Genomic DNA, 23,112 nt, shown 5'->3' with positions numbered 1-23,112 from the left:
AACTGCTTGGCACATGAACCGTATAAAGTGGGTATCCTGGATCATCCGAGGCGAGGAGGCTTCTCTCTGTCGAAAGCACATGGTCATGGAGTCTCCTGAGATCCCCTGTTATGGCAGCTAGTGCATTTGCTGGTACCATTGGCTCTCCTGCGACATGGATTAATGGCACATGTTTCATCGGTACACTATCAACCTTGGTCGAAGGCAGCTGGCTGCTAGAACCAACATTGCCACCTTTATTGGATTTTCTCGCTGTCGGTCTCTTCCTCTGCTTCTTCTTGCTGGGTTGAGGTGCTCGTGGGTCTGTCAGACCCTCCCTGAGCACCACCCCTAGTGTTGTCGGGCTCAGCATTGGACGACTCTGGCTAAGTAGTTAAGCTTGGGTGGAACCGGCATCTGGAGGCGTGTCCTGCAAGGATTGCATGAACAAAGACTTCTTGCACTCCCGAGGATGTTCCGGCTCTGGTACATGCATCTCATATTCATATGGTTGACTCATTGTTACTTCATTGTCAAAGGCAGTATTGAAATACTGGTCAGGGTCATCGGCCTCCTCCATGTCATGATCCCTATCCTCTTCCATGGGGCAGATGGCATCATTTGCTGGAACGGTTGGCCCTCCTTCCTCGTGTCTCTCGATCTCAGCAAGCAGCACAAACGATGGTTGTACTTGTGTAGGAGGGGTTGTGGTCATACCTTCCTGAGGTCCCGTTGGTGTGCTCCCGACCACCTCGACACGAAGAAGATTTTTCGGCCACATGATCGGCCAATTTTTGCATTGGCCAAGCTGCGTGGGGTCTCGTCATCCTCTCCATCGGTTTGTATCGGACGAGGGAGACCATCGTAGCCCACTTTCACACTCGCCACGGAGACCCTTAAGGTGTTATCAGGCATCTGCCGGCGGTGAAACAATCGATCCTTAGGCTTCACTATAGTACCCTTCCCCACATCCACCAACCCGCCCTTCATGTTGTAAAGGAGGGTACACGGAGTGGAGTCGGACTACAAAGACATAAACGTGTGGCATCAGAGGTCCAAAAAGAATGGCAACTGAAGATTAATTAATTATTTGAGTTGATGAAAGTGCGACGCGTATTTACCGTGAGGGCATCGAGCTCAGCCAATGTCGACGGCCCAACATTCAAGCCAGAGACGGAGCTAGGGCTGCTGTGAGAGTTGGGTGCAGGAGCAGGTGCTGGAGGAGGTGCGGGTGCGGTTGCCATACTAGGTATGGGCATGGGTGCGGTGTTCATTGAGTTGCTCCCGGTGAAGCTGGGCATGGGAAAATCACTTGGTGGCGTGTTTGGATTTTTTTGCACCCATGTGACCACTGTTGGAATCAAGCTTGTAAAGGCAGCCACCATATCATCTCTATAGGTAGCGATTATCTCAACTTTGGTCTCAGCTTTTGCTTTCTCCATCGGCCGCGCCACCTTCTCATCGATAGTCACTTGATTGAACTTCTTTCTCTGTCTTTTGGCCTCGGGGTCCTCGTTATAATAGTACTTCCACGTGGCGCCATCCCCAGCGCCGTGCACATGTCTATATTGCGGCCGCTGGCCGGGCGAGTGTCCCATCATTATGTTCATGGCCCGGTTGAAAGGAGTGTCCCACTTGTACTTCACCGGCGACTAAGTCGACGAGTCGCTCTCGGCCGCAATCTTGTGTTGCTCTGTCTGGAAAATGGACTGTGAATCATTTACGAATGCGACTAGAATGTAGTAGACTTCGTTGATCAAAACCTAATATGTAAGGTGGTAAAAGGATAATTACCAGTATTCTCATGAATTTCCTAGTCGGCCCGTCGGTGAAAAAAAATCTTTTTCTTGGGGTCCCACGAGAATCGGGCCCTGATGAAGTCGTGCTCCTGCTGGTCGGTGAACTCAGCCAATGGGTCTGGGATCCCTTGACGTTCAAGTTCTGCGTCCTCCTTAGCCCACACAGGCCTCTTTCCCGTGTAACCACGACTTCCAAGGCGGTGGTTCCCCATGTTCTTTGCCTGCAACTGCTTGCCTCTCTTCGACCTGGCCTCGGCAGCTTCTTCATTGCAAGTCTCCTTGAACCTTTCTGTGGAGCTTTCTTTCCGACCTTTTTATATCGTGAAGCATTGCACTTTGGACAGATGATTTTTTCCGCATGCTCGTTCCGATATATGATGCAATCATTGATGCATGTGTGATATCTAATATGTGGCAGATCAAGAGGGCACACGATTTTCTTTGCCTCCTCGACACTAGTAGGACACAGGCTTCCCGCGGGAAGAACCTTCTTTAGGTACTTCAGAAGCTCATCCATGCTTGTATCTGTCCATTTGTTTTATGCCTTCATCTTTAGAAGTTCTAGTGTGAAACTCAAGCGGATCACCTCGGGATTGCAACCATCATACAAAGGAGTCATCGAGTCTACCTCTAGTTGCGCCAGTTTGGCCTCCTCTCTAGAAGTAGCTCTGTCGCTAGTCATCTTCTTGCGAAGCAGGTCTCGAACATGCGGGTCCCGCATGGCTGAACTTAGTAGCGACAAAGACGGCGGCGTGTTCGCGTCTTCTCCGCCTTGAACTGCCTCTTCGCCGTCGACATTTTCGAGGTCGTCTTCCTCTTCGGGCACATAATCGGTCATCTCTTCGTCTGGTGGCCCCATGTCGTTATTTCCTGCCCCGTCGACATCCTCATCATCATCATCTTCACTTATCCACCGAGTATGGCCATGCATGAAACCATGCATTAGCAGGTGCGCCTTGAATTTACCACCCTAAAAGGGGTCGAGCCTGACTCTTCCTTTGCATTTTCGACACGGACATAAAACATCCCTCAGTCTTTTTTCATACATGTCATCCACAGCGGATTGCCAGTATCTTTCCACCATCCTTCCATTGACCTTCATGATCACTTGCGCGCGGAGCAAATATTATAACCACACATATATATGCATGCATGGATCAAATTCATACAAAGATTCGGCGTGACCTTCCCTAAACATATGACATATTGAGTTTGCCCGAAATTCGCCGAAACGGAAATGAATCGACATTTCGGCAAAACATAGGCAACTCATGTCACTCACATGCCACACACAATTCGGTATATTCATATTGCACATAGTTTCGGTCCTAATCGCAAACACACATATTTCCATTCTTGCACAACTCTTTTTTTGCTCACCTATTTGTCGAGAGGAATATCGAGCACCTTCTTATAACTAGCTAGTAGCTCTAGATAGAGCTATGAGAGGGAGGAGGGAGGGCATTAATGGAGGGGGTGGTTGAGGGGCAAAGAAGAGAAGGGGAGAAGGGGCAAAAGAAAGGAAGAGGAAGGAGGGAGGGCATTAATGGAGGGGGTGGTGGAGGGGCAAAGAAGAGAAGGGGAGGAGGGGCAAAAACAAGGAAGAGAAAGGAGGGAGGGCATTAATGGAGGGGGGGGTAGGGGCAAAGAAGAGGGGGAAGCATTGAAGGACAAGCAAGTGCAAGAGGGAGGGGAAGAAATAAAGGGGGAGGAAGAAGAGGGGGGAAGGTGGCAGATATTTTGGCTAGCGACCATAGCACTAGCGCTGGGCACCAAAGCGCGCTACTACTATGTGTGCCAGCTAAAATATCTACTGGTACATAAAACTAGCTATAGCGCTTGCCCAGAAAACACGCTGCTGGTAAAAGATTACACATAGAAGAAGTAGCAGTAGCGCTTCTTAGTGGCCCCGCGCTACTGATATTTTCTTAACAGTAGCGCTTGTTGGAGTACCAACGCTGCTACTATTTTTGGCCGGGGTGTGTGGTGTGCCTAACTTACCAGTAGCGTGCCCTCTAGAAACCAACGCTGCTGCTAAGTTGTACCAGTAGCGCGGTTTGTAACACACGCTACTGCTAATTATCAGTAGCATGGGCACCAAAACACACGCTACTGGTAAACTTCTATGTATAAGCCTTTTCCTAGTAGTGAAAGCTGATAAAACAGCTAAGGAAGACTATCTCGAAGACAGTGAGACAACCCCAAAGTCCTGTCTTGGTTTAGTGTTCGAGTTACTGGCCACTACCGCTTGCACAAGCTATTCAAACGCACTGTCTGAATCAGTTCGGTTTCTTGAGTCTCAACTACAAGCTGAAAGACATCGATCAACTGTGCTGCGACAAGAAGCGGAAGGACTGCGGAAGTCCCTGGAGCATTCAGATGCATACTTTCTGGTGCAACAACAAGCGTTGGAGGATTTTAGCGCCAAACATGACAAAACTAATAAGCTTGCTAAGCTTATTGCCAGCATGGTGGATACCACATTTCTTGAGCTCTTCTGAAGTTGTTTCAGTTATGCTCTTGTTTTGCTGCAGGGTTTATTTGCACTGGTGGCCAATTTTGATGGCCAGTGTATGTAATATGCTGCTTTGTTCCCTATATTTGCACTGGTGGCGAACTTTGATGACGAGTGAATGTAATATGTGTAATAGCGGTAATAGGCTAGTGTTAATTGCTTGCTTATTTATTTCCTTATTGTCTTGTTTACTTGTTTGCTTGTAGTCACTGCAGTTCTTTTTTTGTGTTTTTCTAGTGGCCACAATAACCTATTTTTGGAAACTAGGCCAAAATAATCATGGCAACACACGGACTGTTGTAACCATGGGCCTCCTGGGGGCCGTATGATCCATGGGCCTTCTACGGGCCGTACGATCCATGGGCCTTTTATGGGCCGTAGGTGCTACCTCTTTTAGCACTGCGTTGGTTTTCCCCGAAGAGGAAGGGATGATGCAGCAAACTAGCGTAAGTATTTCCCTCTATTTTTAGAACCAAGGTATCAATCCAGTAGGAGGCTACGCGCGAGTCCCTCGTACCTGCATGAAACAAATAAATCCTCCCAACCAACGCAAATAGGGGTTGTCAATCCCTATAGGGCCACTTACGAGAGTGAGATCTGATAGATATGATAAGATAATATTTTTATGATAAAGATGCAAAGTAAAATAAAAGCAAAGTAAATAGCAAAGTAAATAACTAAGTAGTAGGAGATTAATATGATAAAGATAGACCCCGGGGCCATAGGTTTCACTAGTGGCTTCTCTCGAGAGCATAAGTATTCTACGGTGGGTGAACAAATTACTGTTGAGCAATTGACAGAATTGAGCATAGTTATGAGAATATATCTAGGTATGATCATGTATATAGGCATCACGTCCGAGACAAGTAAACTGACTCCTGCCTGCATCTACTACTATTACTCCACTCATCGACCGCTATGCAGCATGCATCTAGAGTATTAAGTTAAAAACAGAGTAACGCCTTAAGAAATATGACATGATGTAGAGGGATAGACTCATGCAATATGAAGAAAACCCCATCTTGTTATCCTCGATGGCATCAATACAATACGTGCCTTGCTGCCCTTACTGTCACCGGGAAAGGACACCGCAAGATTGAGCCCAAAGCTAAGCACTTCTCCCATTGCAAGAAAGATCAATCTAGTAGGCCAAACCAAACTGATAATTTGAAGAGACTTGCAAAGATAACCAATCATACATAAAAGAATTAAGAGAAGATTCAAATATTATTCATAAACCCACAATTCATTGATCTCAACAAACACACCGCAAAAAGAAGATTACACCGAATAGATCTCCACAAGAGAGGGGGGGAACATTGTATTGAGATCCAAAAAGAGATAAGAAGCCATCTAGCTACTAACTATGGACCCGTAGGTCTAAAGTAAACTACTCACACTTCATCGGAGAGGCTATGGTGTTGACGTAGAAGCCCTCCGTGATCGATGTCTCCTCCGGCGGAGCTCCGGAACAGGCCCCAAGATGGGATCTCGTGGATACAGAAAGTTACGGCGGTGGAATTAGGGTTTTGGCTCCTGCTCTGATCGTTTGGGGGTACGTGGATATATACAGGAGGAAGAAGTATGTCGGTGGAGCAACAGGGGGCCCACGAGGGTGGAGGGCGCGCCTGGGGGGGCAGGCGCGCCCCCTACCTCGTGGCCTCCTGTTAATTGGCTTGACGTAGGGTCCAAGTCTCCTGAGTTGTATTCAGTGAGAAAATCACGTTCCTGAAGGTTTCATTCCGTTTGTACTCCGTTTGATATTCCTTTTCTTCGAAACCCTAAAACAGGCAAAAAACAGCAAATCTGGGTTGGGCCTCCGGTTAATAGGTTAGTCCCAAAAATAATATAAAAGTGGATAATAAAGCCCAATAATGTCCAAAACAGTAGATAATATAGCATGGAGCGATCAAAAAATATAGATACGTTGGAGACGTATCAGTAGGATCCATGGGCCTTCTACGGGGCGTATCATCATTTCGCCAATCATGGGTCGTACTATTCGTGGATAATAATGGGCCGTTAATAGGCCGTATTTGATAACTCTATGAAAACAGCCCAATGGGTTTTTTTTCGACATGAAAACGGCCCAACGTATTAACGGGCCACAGACGGGCCGACTGTAACCACGGGCTGAATTTGGCCCACAAGCTGAAAATGACAGTAACGGGTCATAAGTAACCGAATGCTGGAAATGAGCCCAAGAATAAATGGGCCCTGAGAAGGCCGAAAGATAACATGGTTTGGAAACAGCCCAACGGAATAATGGGCCGTTAATGGGTATAAAGTGATACACTGTTCATTACGGGCCAGTTTTACCACGGGCCATTAAGAGGCCGAGGGTTACTAAGGGCCTCATGTGGGCCAAAAGACGTCATGGGCCATACATGGGTTGGAAGTTAAAACGGGCTGGAATTATATTGGATGGCCCAGATAACGCTACTGGGCCTAATTCGGATAGGCCGTAAACGGGCCCTAGGATAGCGGGTTGTAAATGGGCTATGTGCGAACAGGCCGTTAACGTGCTTGTCGTGGGCCGGCCCACCACCTTTTGACCAAGTCAAACGGGCCGGACTTTTCACGGGAATGGGCCTTTGTTGAGCCGTGCCATGTGTCGATGTATCCTAGGCGCTTTGGGTCCAATGAGTGGATGACATTTGTCCCAACGGTGAGCCGACACACGTTTCCTCCAGCCAGTGATGATTTTACACGTGGAAAATCCCCATTGGTCGGGGCTGTTAACGGGTTATCGGATCCAAAACCAGACCCGATAGCTTAACGGCGTTCCGTTATGGTGGATGCCACGATTAACACCCCGGATATGACTTTCCCAATATATACTCCAACTCTTGCCGTTTCCGGCCTTAAGTTATTTTATTTTATCGGGTTCGGGTTTTTGTCTCCGTGTGTTGTTATCGTTGTCATGCATCTCATATCATGTCATCATGTGCATTGCATTTGCATACGTGTTCATCTCATGCATTCGAGCATTTTCCCCGTTGTCTGTTTTGCATTCCGGCGCTTCGTTCTCCTCCGGTGGTCATTTCTACCTTTCTTTCGTGTGTGGGGATTAAACATTTCCGGATTGGACCGAGACTTGCCAAGCAGCCTTGGTTTACTACCGGTAGACCGCCTATCAAGTTTCGTACCATTTGGACTTCGTTTGATGCTCCAACGGTTAACCGAGGGACCGAGAAGGTCTCGTGTGTGTTGCAGCCCAACACCCCTCCAAGTTGGCCCAAAACCCACCAAAACCTTCTCCATCATCTAGAGCGTTCGATCACGATCACGTGGCCGAAAACCGCACCTCATTTGGACTCTCCTAGCTCCCTCTATGCCTATATATAGACCTCCTCATCCAAATCCAGATCTCTCCCCCATCCAAACCCTAAATTCCACCTCGCACCGGCCGGATACGTCCGTCCCCGGCCAGACGAAATCGCCCCGCCAACCGCGAGCCGCCACGTGGGCAGCCGCGCCCACATCGCCGCCTCCTCCCGTCGTCGGCCCGCTCAGCCCGCGAGGGGCCCTCCCGGCCCACACGCGCGGCCTCGCCACCTGCCTCCTCGCCCCGCCGCCTGCCTCCTCGCCCCCGACGCCGGCGCCGCGCCCCGCCACCCGCCGCCACCGCGCCGACCTCCGCCTCCGGCGCCTCCCCCCGCAGTGGCACTCCGGCGCCACCCGCGGCCACCTCGCCGCGCCCGAGCCCCCGTGTTTCCCTCTCCGGCCACCCTCCGCCGTCTCCTCTCCGACCGGCCACCGCGACATGTCCCCGGATCCGGCGATCCTCGACATCTCTGGCGAGAGCTCCGGCGAGCTCGGATCTGGCCTTGGTTCGCACGCCGCCAGGAACCCTAGATCTAGCGGTTGACTTTCCCCCTCTCCAGTATTTTTTTGCAAACTTCATCATGCCGTAACTCCGCATCCGTAGCTCCGTTTTTGGCATATAGCATATCAAAATGTTCGCCTCAGAGAGCACATCATTTCATTCCATTGCATCATTTTCATTTGAGTTCATCTTGATGCCCGAAATGCTGCTACAAGAGTGCTACTTGAGATAATTGTCAGATCTGCTACTCCATTTAGCCATTTGTCATTTTTTTTGCCATGATTATTGTGTGCATGATATGCCCATGAGCTCTACATATCTTTTGTTAAGGGTTTTGTCATCTTTAAAGAGGTGCAACTCGTATATTTTTGTGATGTGTGTGGTAACTAGCACGAGCTTGCAAAGAGAGGCACTTGGTAATTCTGATTTCAGGGACTTAGCAATTCCACTAAGTCCTTGAGCTGTTTATCTCATGTTGTCATATGTTCATGTTGTTTCCTAGTGATTCGTGCCTCTTTTGAGGATGATCAGTAAGGATGTTATGTTAATCTTGTAGTTCTCTATCCATCCATGTCTTTGTTTGCAATTATGGAGCACCCTAGCTTGAGTCAATCGAGCTCTACTTTTGCTACTTCGTGAATCTGGGTAGATTGTCTACTTGTTAGCGATTTTGCCGATGATGTTGTAGTTGATCCGTGCATGCTATGCTATTGTTCTTGCCATGTCTAGCTTGTATTTTGTGTATTCTTGATGGGTTTATGCTTAGATTATCATGCCTTGCTCCGTAGTGAGTGCATCGAGCTCGTAAACATGCCTACTTGAGATATGTTTCAGCATGTGCCAGTTTTCACAAAGTCTGAAAACTGATTATGCTTTTGCTATGTTCACATGCTTGCAAATGTGTTTTCTGATCTCTTTTGGCTCAAGGTCACTAAGGGACTTTTGTTAAGCTTTTTGAGTAGCTCCATGCCATGTTTTAAATTGCCATGTTCAGGTCCTGTAGCATGTAGTTTTGTTGCTCCGAAGTATGCTACCTGATCTGAAATCCAGACAAGTGTTAGTTTCACTAAGTCTGAAATCTGTTTACCATATGCATTTTTGCCATGCTTGTTTGAACCTGTTAATGGATGAATTGGCCGTAGCTCAGTGCTAGACTTTTGTTAAGCATCTTGAATGCATCCCTGCCATGTATTTTGTTGCCATATTTGGGTGCTGTAGCATGTTCATCTCTTTGCATTTAGATGGTTACTTGCTGTAAATCGCAGACCGGTGTCATATTTGAATGGCTTGCCATTTCCAAACCGTAACTCCGATCCCGGCGTTCTTTATATCGTTTTCAAGCGATTTCATCTCATCTTTCCAGTGGCACACTTGGTTTTCCAAGTTGAGGCCAGTTTCATGCATCCCTTGTCAAATCTTGCATATGCATCCCGCATCGCATCCCGCATAGCATATCATCATTGCATCATATTGTTTGATCCTTGCACGTGGTTGATTGTATCCTTGTTGCTTGTTTGTCTTGTTTTTGTAGAGCCGGGAGACGAGTTCGCTAACGAGGAGCCCGTTGAGTTTGCTTTCGAGGATCCAGTTAACTCTGACAACTTTGCAGGCAAGATGATCATACCCTCGAAATCACTACTATCTTTGCTATGCTAGATTGCTCGCTCTTTTGCTATGCCAATGCTACGATGCCTACCATTTGCTGTCAAGCCTCCCAAATTGCCATGTCAAACCTCTAACCCACCATGTCCTAGCAAACCGTTGATTGGCTATGTTACCGCTTTGCTCAGCCCCTCTTATAGCGTGGCTAGTTGCAGGTGAAGATTGGAGGCCGTTCCTTGGTGGAACATTTATTTACTTGTTGGGATATCATTATATTGCCATGTTATTTTAATGCACCTATATACTTGGTAAAGGGTGGAAGGCTTGGCCTCTCGCCTAGTGTTTTGTTCCACTCTTGCCGCCCTAGTTTCCGTCATATCAGTGTTATGTTCCCGGATTTTGCGTTCCTTACGCGGTTGGGTTATAATGGGAACCCCTTGATAGTTCGCCTTGATTAAAGCTTTTCCAGCAATGCCCAACCTTGGTTTTACCATTTGCCACCTAGCCTCTTTTCCCTTGGGTTTCCGGAGCCCGAGGGTCATCTTATTTAACCCCCCCCCCCCGGGCCAGTGCTCCTCTGAGTGTTGGTCCAAATAGAGCCACTTGCAGCGCCACCTCGGGGCAACTCGAGGGTTGGTTTTAGTTGTATGTAGTGTTCATCTGAGTGTGCCCTGAGAAAAAGATATGTGCAGCTCCTATCGGGATTTGTCGGCACATGCGGGCGGTGTTGCTGGATTAGTTTTAACCTGTCGAAGTGTCTTGAAGAACCGAGATACCGAACCTGATCGGAACGTCTCGGGAGGAGGTCTATTCCTTCGTTGACCGTGAGAGCTTGTCATGGGCTAAGTTGGCACTCCCCTGCAGGGATTTGAACTTTCGAAAGCCGTGCCCGTGGTTATGGGCAGATGGGAATTTGTTAATGTCCGATTATAGATAACTTGAACCTTAATTTAATTAAAATGAATCAACTGAGTGTGTTACCGTGATGGCCTCTTCTCGGCGGAGTCCGGGAAGTGGACACGGTGTTGGAGTAATGTTTGCGCAGGTTGTCCTCTAGTTTCTCGCTCGCGCTTTGCCTCCTCTTCTTTCTCTCTTTTGCGAACAGGATAGCCACCATATATGCTAGTCGCTTGCTGCAGCTCCACATATATTTTTACCTTGCCTTACCTATAAGCTTAAATAGTCTTGATCGCGAGGGTGCGAGATTGCTGAGTCCCTATGGCTCACAGATTACTATTACACCAGATGCCGGGCCTGATGATTCCGCTCCAGGTGACGCGCTCGAGCTCAAGTGGGAGTTCGATGAGGACTCTCAACGTTACTATGTTTCCTTTCCTGATGATCAGTAGTGGTGCCTAGTTGGGGTGATCGGGACCGTGTCGCATGTTGGGTTATCTTTTATTTTGGCGCCGTAGTGAGGCCATGAGTGTTTGGATGATGTAATGTTATCATGTACTTGATTGACGTGGTGAGTGTAAGCCAACTATGTTATCTCCCCATTATTATTTATATTACATGGGATGTTGTGAATATTGCCTTACTTGCGACATATGCCTTCAATGCGATTATGCCTCTAAGTCGTGCCTCGACACATGGGAGATATAGTCGCATCGAGGGTGTTACACCACGTGTTGGTCACCCTTGATGAAAGCACTTCTGTGACGCGTGATATATCGTCATGGAAGTGGACACTTCCACGATGATAATTTTGGTAATGTCATGGAACATTTCTACGACAGCACAAGTATGACTATCTTGATTCTGTCATAAATTTGTCATGGATGTACATGCATGACGGAAAATGTGACCTACTGTGACAAACACATATCATCACGGAAGTGTATTTTTTTTGTAGTGCATCCCGAGCAGCCCGGATGTATGTGTCCACCGAACTAAAGGCATTAAATGCCTCTTCAGTAAAGGTAGGATCACGCATGGCGGCCCTCCGGCGTCGATGGTTCATGGCATTCTCCACCTTGGAGTTGGTGGCGGATACATTGTCTAAATCATCGGAGAGAGGACAGTCCGACATGGCACCCGTATCAACTCCGGCCCTAGAGGCAGGGTCCGGGGTCGGATTTACGGACATGTATCTGGTGAGGTCCCCGGATATCATCCGATGAGTGTTCTTACTGAAATATGGGGGAGGACAAAAACGTCACAGTTTGGTATGCTTGCCACAGGGCGTATCAAAGGCCGTACCGTTTTGATGAGGGACGAAGCTTGGAAGAATCGACGTTCGCCTTTCTTTTCAAAGGTCCATCTTGTGCCAGTGTCCCCTTTTCAAGGGACGATACCGAGGTGGCATGGCGAGACGAACGCCGCCCCTTTGAAGTACGAGACAGTGCAGCAGGTGAGGCACAATGGGAAGAATCTTTTGGAGGAGATGCTCCCTGGGAACTTACATGGGAAGACGGAAGGAGGCTAGGGTAATCGGCTTCGATGACCACTTCTGTGTCGTCATAGCTCATCTGTTAGAAGACCCCCTCCTTGAGCTCCACAGATATATCCGGATCCTCCTCGAATTCGGGATCGAGGTCCCGATTATGGTCCTCCGGCTGCGGTGCGGGGTTGTAGATCCCCGCAGTAGCTTTCTCCATTCCTGGTAAAAATGGCCAGGTTAATATGGACTAATTACGACTCAAGAAGAAAATTAAGTGAGGTGTTGGATTGAAAACTTAGCCAGCTAGGGGGTTGTACATGGAGAAGCCATCTCGGCACTTGAGGCGAGTGAATTCTTCTTTCTCCCCTTTGTAAAGATCAGCCAACATGGCGGCCAGGGCGGTGAAGTTATCCAGACCCTTGCGCACATAGCGGGATGTATCATCCTCCCCGTTGTAGTTCCACATGGGGAGTCCTCTGGATTGGAGCGGTTGGACACCGCGCTTTATCGAAATCGCCATGACTTCAATTATGGACAGTCCGGACTGGGCGAGTACCTTTATATTGTCCATTAACTGCTTAACTTCCGCACTGTCCTCCTCCTCGAGCCTCCAAGGGTGCCAGTTGTGGCGTTTCTTTAACGAGCTATTGGAAAATTCAGGTAGGCCATGTCAGATTGGGTCCAAAAGAACGATGTCTTCAATATAGAACCACTCTGAGGGCCACTCTTAAGATGCCTTCTTTGGAGTGCCGGATAGGTATCCTGTCCCGGCTATACGCCACACTTTGGCGCCGCCCACCTCGAATATGGATCCCTTTTGGGAGCGAGGGACGAGGCAGAAAAGATTACTCCATACTTCAAAATGGGCCTCACAGCCTAGGAACAGCTCGCAAAGAGTGACAAAGCCTGCGATGTGCAGAATGGAGCTTGGCATGAGGTTGTGCAGTTGGAGGCCATAGTACTCCAGGATGTTGGGGAACGCAGTAATTTTAAAAAAATTCCTATGCACACGCAAGATCTATCATGGTGATGCATAACAACGAGAGGGGATAGTATTGTCTACGTACCCTTGTAGACCGTAAGCGGAAGCGTTATGACAATGTGGTTGATCTAGTCGTACGTCTTCATGATCGACCGATGCTAGTACTGAAAGTACGGCACCTCCGTGATCTACACATGTTTGGCTTAGTGACATCCCACGAACTCACGATCCAGCAGAGTGTTGAGGGAGAACTTCGTCAGTACGACGGCGTGATGACGGTGATGATGATGCTACCAGAATAGGGCTTCGCCTAAGCACCGCTATGATATGACCAAGGTGGATTATGGTGGAGGGGGGCACCGCACACGGCTTAGAGATCAATGATCAACTTGTGTGTCTATGGGGTGCCCCCTGGCCACGTATATAAAGGATGGAGGGAGGATAAGGCCCGTCCTCATAGGGCGTGCCGAAAGTGTGGAGTCCTACTAGGAATCCCTAGTCCTAGTAGGATTCCACCTCCTACATGGAATAGAAAAAAAGGGAAGGGAGAAGGAGAAGGAAGGAAGGGGGCGCCCCTTTTCCCTAGTCCAATTTAGACCAGTCCATGGGGAAGGGGTGCGGCCACCCTTGAGGCCTTTCTCTCCTTTCCCGTATGGCCCATTAAGGCCCAATACGAATTCACGTAACTCTCCGGTACTCCGAAAAATACCCGAATCACTCAGAACCTTTCCGATGTCCGAATATAGCCTTCCAATATATCGATCTTTACGTCTCGACCATTCTGACACTCCTCGTCATGTCCCCGATCTCATCCGGGACTCCGAACAAACTTCGGTCATCAAATCACATAAGTCATAGTACAAGTCTTCACAGAACGTTAAGCGTGCGGACCCTACGGGTTCGAGAACTATGTAGACATGACCGAGACACATCTCCGATCAATAACCAATAGCGGAACCTAGATGCTCATATTGGCTCCTACATATTCTATGAAGATCTTTATCGGTCAAACCACATAACAACATACGTTGTTCCCTTTGTCATCGGTATGTTACTTGCCCGAGATTCGATCGTCGGTATCTCAATACCTAGTTCAATCTCGTTACCGGCAAGTCTCTTTACTAGTTCCGTAATACAACATCCCATAACTAACTCATTAGTCACATTGCTTGCAAGGCTTATAGTGATGTGCATTACCGAGAGGGCCCAGAGATACCTCTCCGATACACGGAATGACAAATCCTAATCTCGATCTATGCCAACTCAACAAACACCATCGGAGACACTTGAAGAGCATCTTTATAATCACCCAGTTACGTTGTGACGTTTGATAGCACACAAGGTGTTCCTCCGACATTCAGGAGTTGCATGATCTCATAGTCATAGGAACATGTATAAGTTATGGACAAAGCAATAGCAATAAACTAAACGATCATCGTGCTAAGCTAAGGGTTTGGTCAAGTCAATCACATCATTCTCTAATGATGTGATCTCGTTAATGAAATGACAACTCATGTCTATGGTTAGGAAACATAACCATCATTGATTCAACGAGCTAGTCAAGTAGATGCATACTAGTGACATTCTGTTTGTCTATGTATTCACACATGTACTAAGTTTCCGGTTAATACAATTCTAGCATGAATAATAAACATTTATCATGATATAAGGAAATATAAATAACAACTTTATTATTGCCTCTAGGTCATATTTCCTTCAGTCTCTCATTTGCACTAGAGTCAATAATCTTGTTCATATCGTCATGTGATTTAACACCAATAGTTCACATCTTTATGTGATTATTTCACATCTCCCTGTGACTAACACCCAAAGGGTTTACTAGAGTCAATAATCTAGCTCACATCGCTATGTGATTAACACCCAAAGAGTGATCATGCTTTGCTTGTGAGAGAAATTTAGTCAACGAGTCTGCCACATTCAGAGCCGTATGTATTTTACAAATTTTCTATGTCTACAATGCTTTGTACGGAGGTACTCTAGCTAATTGCTCCCACTTTCGATATGTATCTAGATCGAGACTTAGAGTCATCCAGATCGGTGTCAAAGCTTGCATCGACATAACTTTTTACGACGAACTCTTTGTCACCTCCATAATCGAGAAACATTTCCTTATTCCACTAAGGATATTTTTGACCGATGTCCAGTGATCCACTCTTGGATCACTATTGTACCCTCTTGCCAAACTTATGGTGAGGTACACAATATGTCTGGTACACAACATAGCATACTTTATAGAACCTATGACTGAGGCATAGGGAATGACTTTTCATTCTCTTTCTATTTTCTTCCGTGGTCAGGTTTTGAGTCTTTACTCAACTTCACACCTTGCAACACAGGCAAGAACTCCTTCTTTGACTTTTCCATTTTGAACTACTTCAAAATCTTGTCAAGGTATGTACTCATTGAAAATATATCAAGTGTCTTGATCTATCTCTATAGATCTTGGTGCTCAATATGTAAGTAGCTTCATCGAGGTCTTTCTTTGAAAAACTCTTTTCAAACACTCCTTTATGCTTTCCAGAAAATTCTACATTATTTCCGATCAACAATATGTCATTCACATATACTTATCAGAAATGTTGTAGTGCTCCCACTCACTTTCTTGTAAATACAGGCTTCACCGCAAGTCTGTATAAAACCATATGCTTTGATCACTTTATCAAAGTATATATTCCAACTCCGAGATGCTTGCACCAGTCCATAGATGGATCGCTGGAGCTTGCACACTTTGTTAGCACCTTTAGGATTGACAAAACCTTCTTGTTGCACCATATACAACTCTTCTTTAAGAAATCCATTAAGGAATGCAGTTTTGACATCCATTTGCCAGATTTCATAAAATGTGGCAATTGCTAACATGATTCGGACAGACTTAAGCATCGCTACGAGTGAGAAAATCTCATCGTAGTCAACATCTTGAACTTATCGAAAACCTTTTGCGATAATTCGAGCTTTGTAGATAGTAACACTACTATTAGTGTCCGTCTTCCTCTTGAAAATCCATTTATTCTTAATGGCTCACTTATCAACGGGCAAGTCAATCAAAGTCCATACTTTGTTCTAATACATGGATCTCATCTCAGATTTCATGGCTTCAAGCCATTTCGCGGAATCTGGGCTCAATATCACTTCCTCATAGTTCGTAGGTTCGTCAGGGTCAAGTAACATGACCTCCAGAATAGGATTACCATACCACTCTGGTGCGGAACGTATTCTAGTTGACCTACGAGGTTCCGTAGTAACTTGATCTGAAGTTTCATGATCATCATCATTAACTTCCTCACTAATTGGTGTAGGAATCACTAGAACTGATTTCTATGATGTACTACTTTCCAATTCGGGAGAAGGTACAATTACTTCATCAAGTTTTACATTCCTCACAATCACTTCTTTCGAGAGAAACTTCTTTTCTAGAAAGGATCCATTCAAAACGAATATCTTGCCTTCGGATCTATGATAGAAGGTGTACCCAATAGTTTCCTTTGGGTATCCTATGAAGATGCATTTCTCTGATTTGGGTTCGAGCTTATCAGGTTGAAACTTTTTCACATAAGCATCATAGCCCCAAACTTTAAGAAATGGCGGCTTAGGTTTCTTGCTAAACCACAGTTCATATGGTGTCATCTTAATGGATTTAGATGGTGCCCTATTTAACGTGAATGCAGTTGTCTCTAATGCATAACCCCAAAACAATAGTGATAAATCAGTAAGAGACATCATAGAGTGCACATATTTAATAAAGTATGATTATGATGTTCGGACACACCATTACGCTGTGGTGTTCCAGGTGGCGTGAGTTGCGAAACTATTCCGCATTGTTTCAAATGAAGACCAAACTCGTAACTCAAATATTCCCCTCCACAATCAGATCATAGAAACTTTATTTTCTTGTTACGATGATTTTCCACTTCAATCTGAAATTATTTGAACTTTTCAAATGTTCCAGACATATGTTTCATCAAGTAGAGATACCCATATCCTATCAAATCATCTGTGAAGATCAGAAAATAACGATACCCTCCACGAGCCTCTACACTCATCGGATTGCATACATCAGTATGTATTATTTCCAATAAGTCAGTTGCTTGCTCCATTGTTTCGGAGAACGGAGTTTTAGTCATCTTGCCCACGAGGCATGGTTCGCAAGCATCAAATGATTCATAATCAAGTGATTCCAAAAAGCCCATCAGCATGGAGTTTCTTCATGTGCTTTACACCAATATGACCTAAACGGCAGTGCCACATATAAGTTGCACTATAATTATTAACTTTGCATCTTTTGGCTTCAGTATTATGAATATGTGTATTACTATGATCGAGATTCAATAAACCATTCACCTTGGGTGTATGACCCCATAAGGTTTTATTCATGTAAAGAGAATAACAATTATCCTTGACTTAAATGAATTACAGTATTGCAATAAACATGATCCAATCATATTATGCTCTACGCAAACACCAAATAACATTTATTTTAGGTTCAACACTAATCCAGAAGGTAAAGGGAGTGTGCGATGGTGATCTTATCAACCTTGGAATCACTTCCAACTCACATCATCACCTCGCCCTTAACTAGTCTCTGTTTATTTTGCAACTCCTGTTTCGAGTTACTACTCTTAGTAACTGAACCAGTATCAAATACTAAGGTGTTTTTATAAACACTAGTAAAGTACACATCAATAACATGTATATCAAATATATACTTTCGTTCACTTTGCCATCCTTCTTATCCGCCAAGTATCTAGGGCAGTTCCACTTCAAGTGACCATTTCCTTTGCAGTAGAAGCACTCAGTTCCAGGCTTGGGTCTAGCTTTGAGCTTCTTCATGGGAGCAGCAACTTGCTTGCTATTCTTCTTTGAAGTTCCTCTTTCTTTCCATTTGCCCTTTTTCTTGAAACTAGTGGTCTTGTTAACCATCAACACTTGATGCTATTTCTTGATTTCTACCTTCGCCGATTTCAGCATCGTGAAGAGCTTGGGAATTACTTTCGTTATCCCTTGCATATTATAGTTCATCACTAAGTTCTAGTAACTTGGTGATAGTGACTAGAGAACTTTGTCAATTGCTATCTTATCTGGAAGATTAACTCCCACTTGATTCAAGCAATTGTAGTACCCATACAATCTGAGCACATGCTCACTAGTTGAGTTATTCTCCTCCATCTTGTAGGCAAAGTACTATCAGAGGTCTTCTACCTCTCGACACGGGCATGAGTATGAAATACCAATTTCAACTCTTAGAACATCTTATATTCTCTGTGGTGTTCAAAATGTTTTTGAAGTCCCGGTTCTAAGCCGTAAAGCATGGTGCACTAAACTATCAAGTAGTCATCATATCGAGCTTTACCAAATGTTTCATAACGTCTGTATCTGCTCCTACAATAGATCTGTCACCTAGCGGTGCATCAAGGACATAATTCTTCTGTGCAGAAATGAGGATAATCCTCAGATCGCGGACCCAGTCCGCATCATTGCTACTATCATCTTTCAACTTATTTTTCTCTAAGAACATACCAAAAAATAAATGGGGAGTTAAATCGCAAGCTATTGATCTACAACATAGATATGCAAATACTATCAGGACTAAGTTCATGATAAATTAAGTTCAATTAACCATATTACTTAAGAACTCCCACTTAGATAGACATCCCTCTAATCATCTAAGTGATCACGTGATCCATATCAACTAAACCATGTCCAATTATCACGTGAGATGGAGTAGTTTTCAATGGTGAACATCTCTATGTTGATCATATCTACTATATGATTCACGTTCGATCTTTCGGTCTCAGTGTTCCGAGGCCATATCTGCATATGCTAGGCGCATCAAGTTTAATCCGAGTATTCTGCATGTGCAAAACTAGTTGCACCCGTTGTATGTGGACGTAGAGCTTATCACACCTGATCATCACATGGTGTCTCAGCATGAAGAACTGTCGCAACGGTCCATACTTAGGGAGAACACTTATACCTTGAAATTTTAGTAAGGGACCATCTTATAAAGCTACCGTCGTATTGAGCAAAATAAGATGCATAAAAGATAAACATCACATGTAATCAAAATATGTGAGATGATATGGCCATCATCATCTTGTGCCTTTGATCTCCATCTCCAAAGTACCGTCATGATCACCATCGTCACCGGCTTGACACCTTGATCTCCTTCGAAGCATCATTGTAGTCTCACCAACTATTGCTTCTATGACTATCGCTACCGCTTAGTGATAAAGTAAAGCAATTACATGGTGATTGCATTTCATACAATAAAGAGACAACCATATGGCTCCCGCCAGTTGCCGATAATTGTGTTACAAAACATGATCATCTCATACAACAAAATTTAGCATCATGTCTTGACCATATCACATCACAACATGCTCTGCAAAAACAAGTTAGACGTCCTCTACTTTGTTGTTGCAATTTTTACGTGGCTGCTACGGGCCTTTGCCACCGCCTGTACAGTTAGCGCTGTGCCGCTGTTCCTTCTCATAATGCAAACGTAGCTCTCCCGTGCTTCCTCAAAAACATTGCGAGTCAATAGGAAACATCATTTACCAAAAAGATACAAATGGTCATGTAACTTTGTATCTTGCGTATCATATCTGCATTGAGAACGGCTTATGAAACATTGATATTTTTGGGACCGGGTATACGTAAGTTGTCTGACAATTGTTTTTGGATAAGTCAATCTTTTGCGTTATTAGATTAAGATTCAATGACCATTCTTTTTCTTTTCTTCCTGCAACTTTCTTCCTCCTTCAACAGCTCCTTTTCCCATAAAACCGACTTACATAAATTACAAATTCAGTCAACTTACATATAGAAATTGTGGTATTTGTTACACTAGTTTGATCAATACAATTTCACACTACCGTTTGATCATTGCATTAGCTACCGTGCTGTCCTTGAACTGAAACTAGCGCCACATCTGCAGTGCTCTTTAGGAAACAAAATGCCCACCTTGCTACGCTCCGCGCGCAACCTTGGGGCATACTCAGTTGAGTATGCCTGCAGACATGTAGGACTCGACGCTGTCCTTGAGCGTCTCCTCCAGCGTCCTGAACTTCCACCCCAGCCTCTGCAGCTTCTCTGTGCTGAACACCTTCTCATCTCCCACCAGCCGAACGAACCTGCCAACTCATTTACACCGTCGTCAGAACCCCGACAGTTTACACCACTTACACTGTGCATGCATCGATGTACGTAGTACAGATTAAGTGATGGCGTCTTACCTGTTTGCGCAGTTCAGGTTGGGATGCAGGCTCCTGACGATGGAAACCATTTCAGACACCTTCCTGGCGTGCGCGCTGCAGATGTAGCGGCCGGCCGCCTCTGGGCTCTCGTACGCTAGCACAAGGGCGTCGGCGACGTCCCTGACGTCCACCATGTTCCTCACCCTGTCGTCCATGGCGTCCACGCCGTCGCCTGCAGATATATTAAAAAGAAAATTCCTTATTTGATACTATCTTAAAATCTGCTTCTTTACTTGACACTGAAAAAGTTTTTCTTTTTTAATTGATATAAGTTTAAAATTTTATTCCCTATATGACATTTTCGTCCATTTTAAGCCTAAATGGCATCTGAAAAGACTTTTTTGCCCCTCATCTGGTATGTGTGTGGGAGGCAATAGCGCACACACGCAGCATCAGTGTGAGGGCAGGAGCACACACGCAGCAACACATACACATGCACCAAAACACACGCACGCGCACACACACGCAACAACACGTAGGCGTGCGTGCGCGCACACACACACACGCGGCAACACACATGCACACGCACACACACACGCAGCAACACACACGCAGCAGCAGCAGCAGCACACACGCATGCAGCACATAGTCACGCAACAGCACACACACGCGCGCGCACGTACACACGCAGCAACACATGTGCACACACACATGCAGCAGCAGCACACATGTGCGCGTGCACCCACACACGCAACAGCACACACACGCGCGCACAAAATACCGCATGAGGGGCAAAATTGTCTTTTCAGATGTCATTAGTCTCAAAATGGACGAAAGCGTCATACTAGTATCAAATAGGGAAGAAAACCTTTTCCAATGTCAAATAAGAAACCAGATTTTAAAACAGTGTCAAATAAGGAATTTTCTCTATATCAAAATCAATTCAAACGCAGCAGCTTATAATTGCAGTGTGTATTTATTTATCTGAATGTGAAAGGGCACGAGATGTAGCCTACATTTCAGGTATCTGATGAGGAACAAGCTGCTGGTGTTCACCGTGGGCTGCAGCAGAGGCCCGAACACCAGCGGTGGGCACACGGTCACCACGTCTAGCCCGGTCTTCTCTGCGTAAGCCCAGGCCTCGCGTTCGGCCAGCGTCTTGGAGAGGCAGTACCAACTCTAAGAAACCATCAAGCAAGAATGTAAGATGATGATCTCGCGGGTTAAGTTGAGTGACTAAGTCTAGAGACGATGGTAATTCACCTCGGTGGCTCTGCAGTACTCCTCGTCCGACCAGCAGTGTTCGTCCATGGTGGGGCCCTCGGGGGGGTTGGGGTTGATGAAGATCGCGCCGACCGACGACACCACCACGACGCGGCGGACGCCGGCCTCACGGCAGGCCCGGAGCACGTTCAGCGTGCCGGCCACCGCCGGGGCAAGCAGCTCCACCTGCGCCGTGCAAGTGCAACCAATTACTACCGTAAAATTTCCCAAATTTCCTACAGAGTACTAGCGTGTACTTCCTCTATTTTTAAATATTTGTCTTTCTAAACATTTTAAATGATTACTACATATGGATGTATGTGGACATATTTTAGAGTGTAGAATCATTCATTTTGCTCCGTATATAGTCACTTGTAGAAATGCCTAGAAAGACAAGTACTCCTTCTGTAAACTAATATAAGAGCATTTATATTATTAGAATAGTAATCTAAACATTCTTATATTAGTTTACGGAGGGAGTATTTAGGAATGGAGGGAGTAGTAAATACAGGCACAGCAGCCAGCCCTGGTGTGTTACAGATTTGACAGTTGGGGTGTTACCTCGGGGTTCATGGATTTGGTGGCGGGGCATGGGCTGGCGACGTGGAAGACGCCGGCACAGCCGGCCACGGCGGACGCCACACTCGCGTAGTCCAGCACGTCGACGTTGAACAGCCGCAGCCGCTCGCCGGCGCCGTCCAGCGTCCTCAGGTGGTCATTCTTGGGGTTGCCTGAACGTACGGACAAATCCGCATCTTACTGACATGAGCGCAAAAACTTACAAGGGACCATCTCAAGAAAAGAAAATCTTACCAGGATCATGAACGGTGCCATGCACCGCGTAGTCTCCTCCGGCGAGGAGGCGCTCCACGAGCCACGAGGCGATGAAGCCTCCCGCGCCCGTCACGCACACAGCCGCCGCCGCCGCCGTCGCCTTCCCCGCGCCGGCCGGGTCCATATCGCTCCTCTGCCCGTACTCTATACCGTGGCCCGAGAGGGACTCCTGGATGTCTATGCTTATCTTCGGTGCATAGTACCTATCACCCGGCCGTCCCAGAAAGTTTAAACTAGTCGTACGAGTCAAGTTGATCTTAAAAAAAAGTATGGAATCCAGCTCCTTAATTTAATTAAAGAGCCCATATTTAATTGAGATCTTCAATTAAAATTAGGGCATTCAATTTTGACAAGGTCAACAATTTCTCAACGCTAAGTCATTCAATTATTTTATACTCCCTCCGTTCTGAATTACTTGTCGCAAGTTTGAATGTATTTAGATGTATTTTAGTTCTAGATACATCCATTTCTGCGACGAGTAATTTGGAATGGAGGAAGTACTATACATTATATTTCCTAATTTTTCAGGCCTCACAGTATTCAATTTAGGATTGAGTCAACTGATTTTGACTAGGTCAACACTTTCTAGGGCTCTCTCATCCAATTCTTTTAATTCACTATGTTTTCTAATTTTAAAGCTTTTTCATTCAATTGAGGTATTCAATTCTGGATTTCGTTTATGATTTTGACGGGGCCAACGACTTTTTAAATT

The 23,112-nt window shown here is 45.7% G+C and overlaps 1 protein-coding gene across 1 annotated transcript; it reads right to left on the bottom strand.

Moving 5' to 3' along the window:
- Positions 1-19,879: 19,879 nt before the first annotated feature.
- Positions 19,880-22,632, bottom strand: LOC123152302 (cinnamoyl-CoA reductase 1). The gene is made up of 6 exons (XM_044571879.1): positions 22,380-22,632; positions 22,128-22,297; positions 21,567-21,752; positions 21,320-21,482; positions 20,343-20,535; positions 19,880-20,240 (listed from the first exon to the last, which is right to left on the bottom strand). The coding sequence occupies exons 1-6, from the start codon at positions 22,522-22,524 to the stop codon at positions 20,105-20,107; spliced, it is 993 nt and encodes a 330-aa protein (XP_044427814.1). The 5' UTR covers positions 22,525-22,632; the 3' UTR covers positions 19,880-20,104.
- Positions 22,633-23,112: the final 480 nt, after the last annotated feature.

The sequence above is a fragment of the Triticum aestivum genome, chromosome 7A (genome assembly GCF_018294505.1).
Source record: "Triticum aestivum cultivar Chinese Spring chromosome 7A, IWGSC CS RefSeq v2.1, whole genome shotgun sequence".
Lineage (NCBI taxonomy): Eukaryota > Viridiplantae > Streptophyta > Magnoliopsida > Poales > Poaceae > Triticum > Triticum aestivum.
This window is presented reverse-complemented; position numbering and strand designations above follow the sequence as displayed.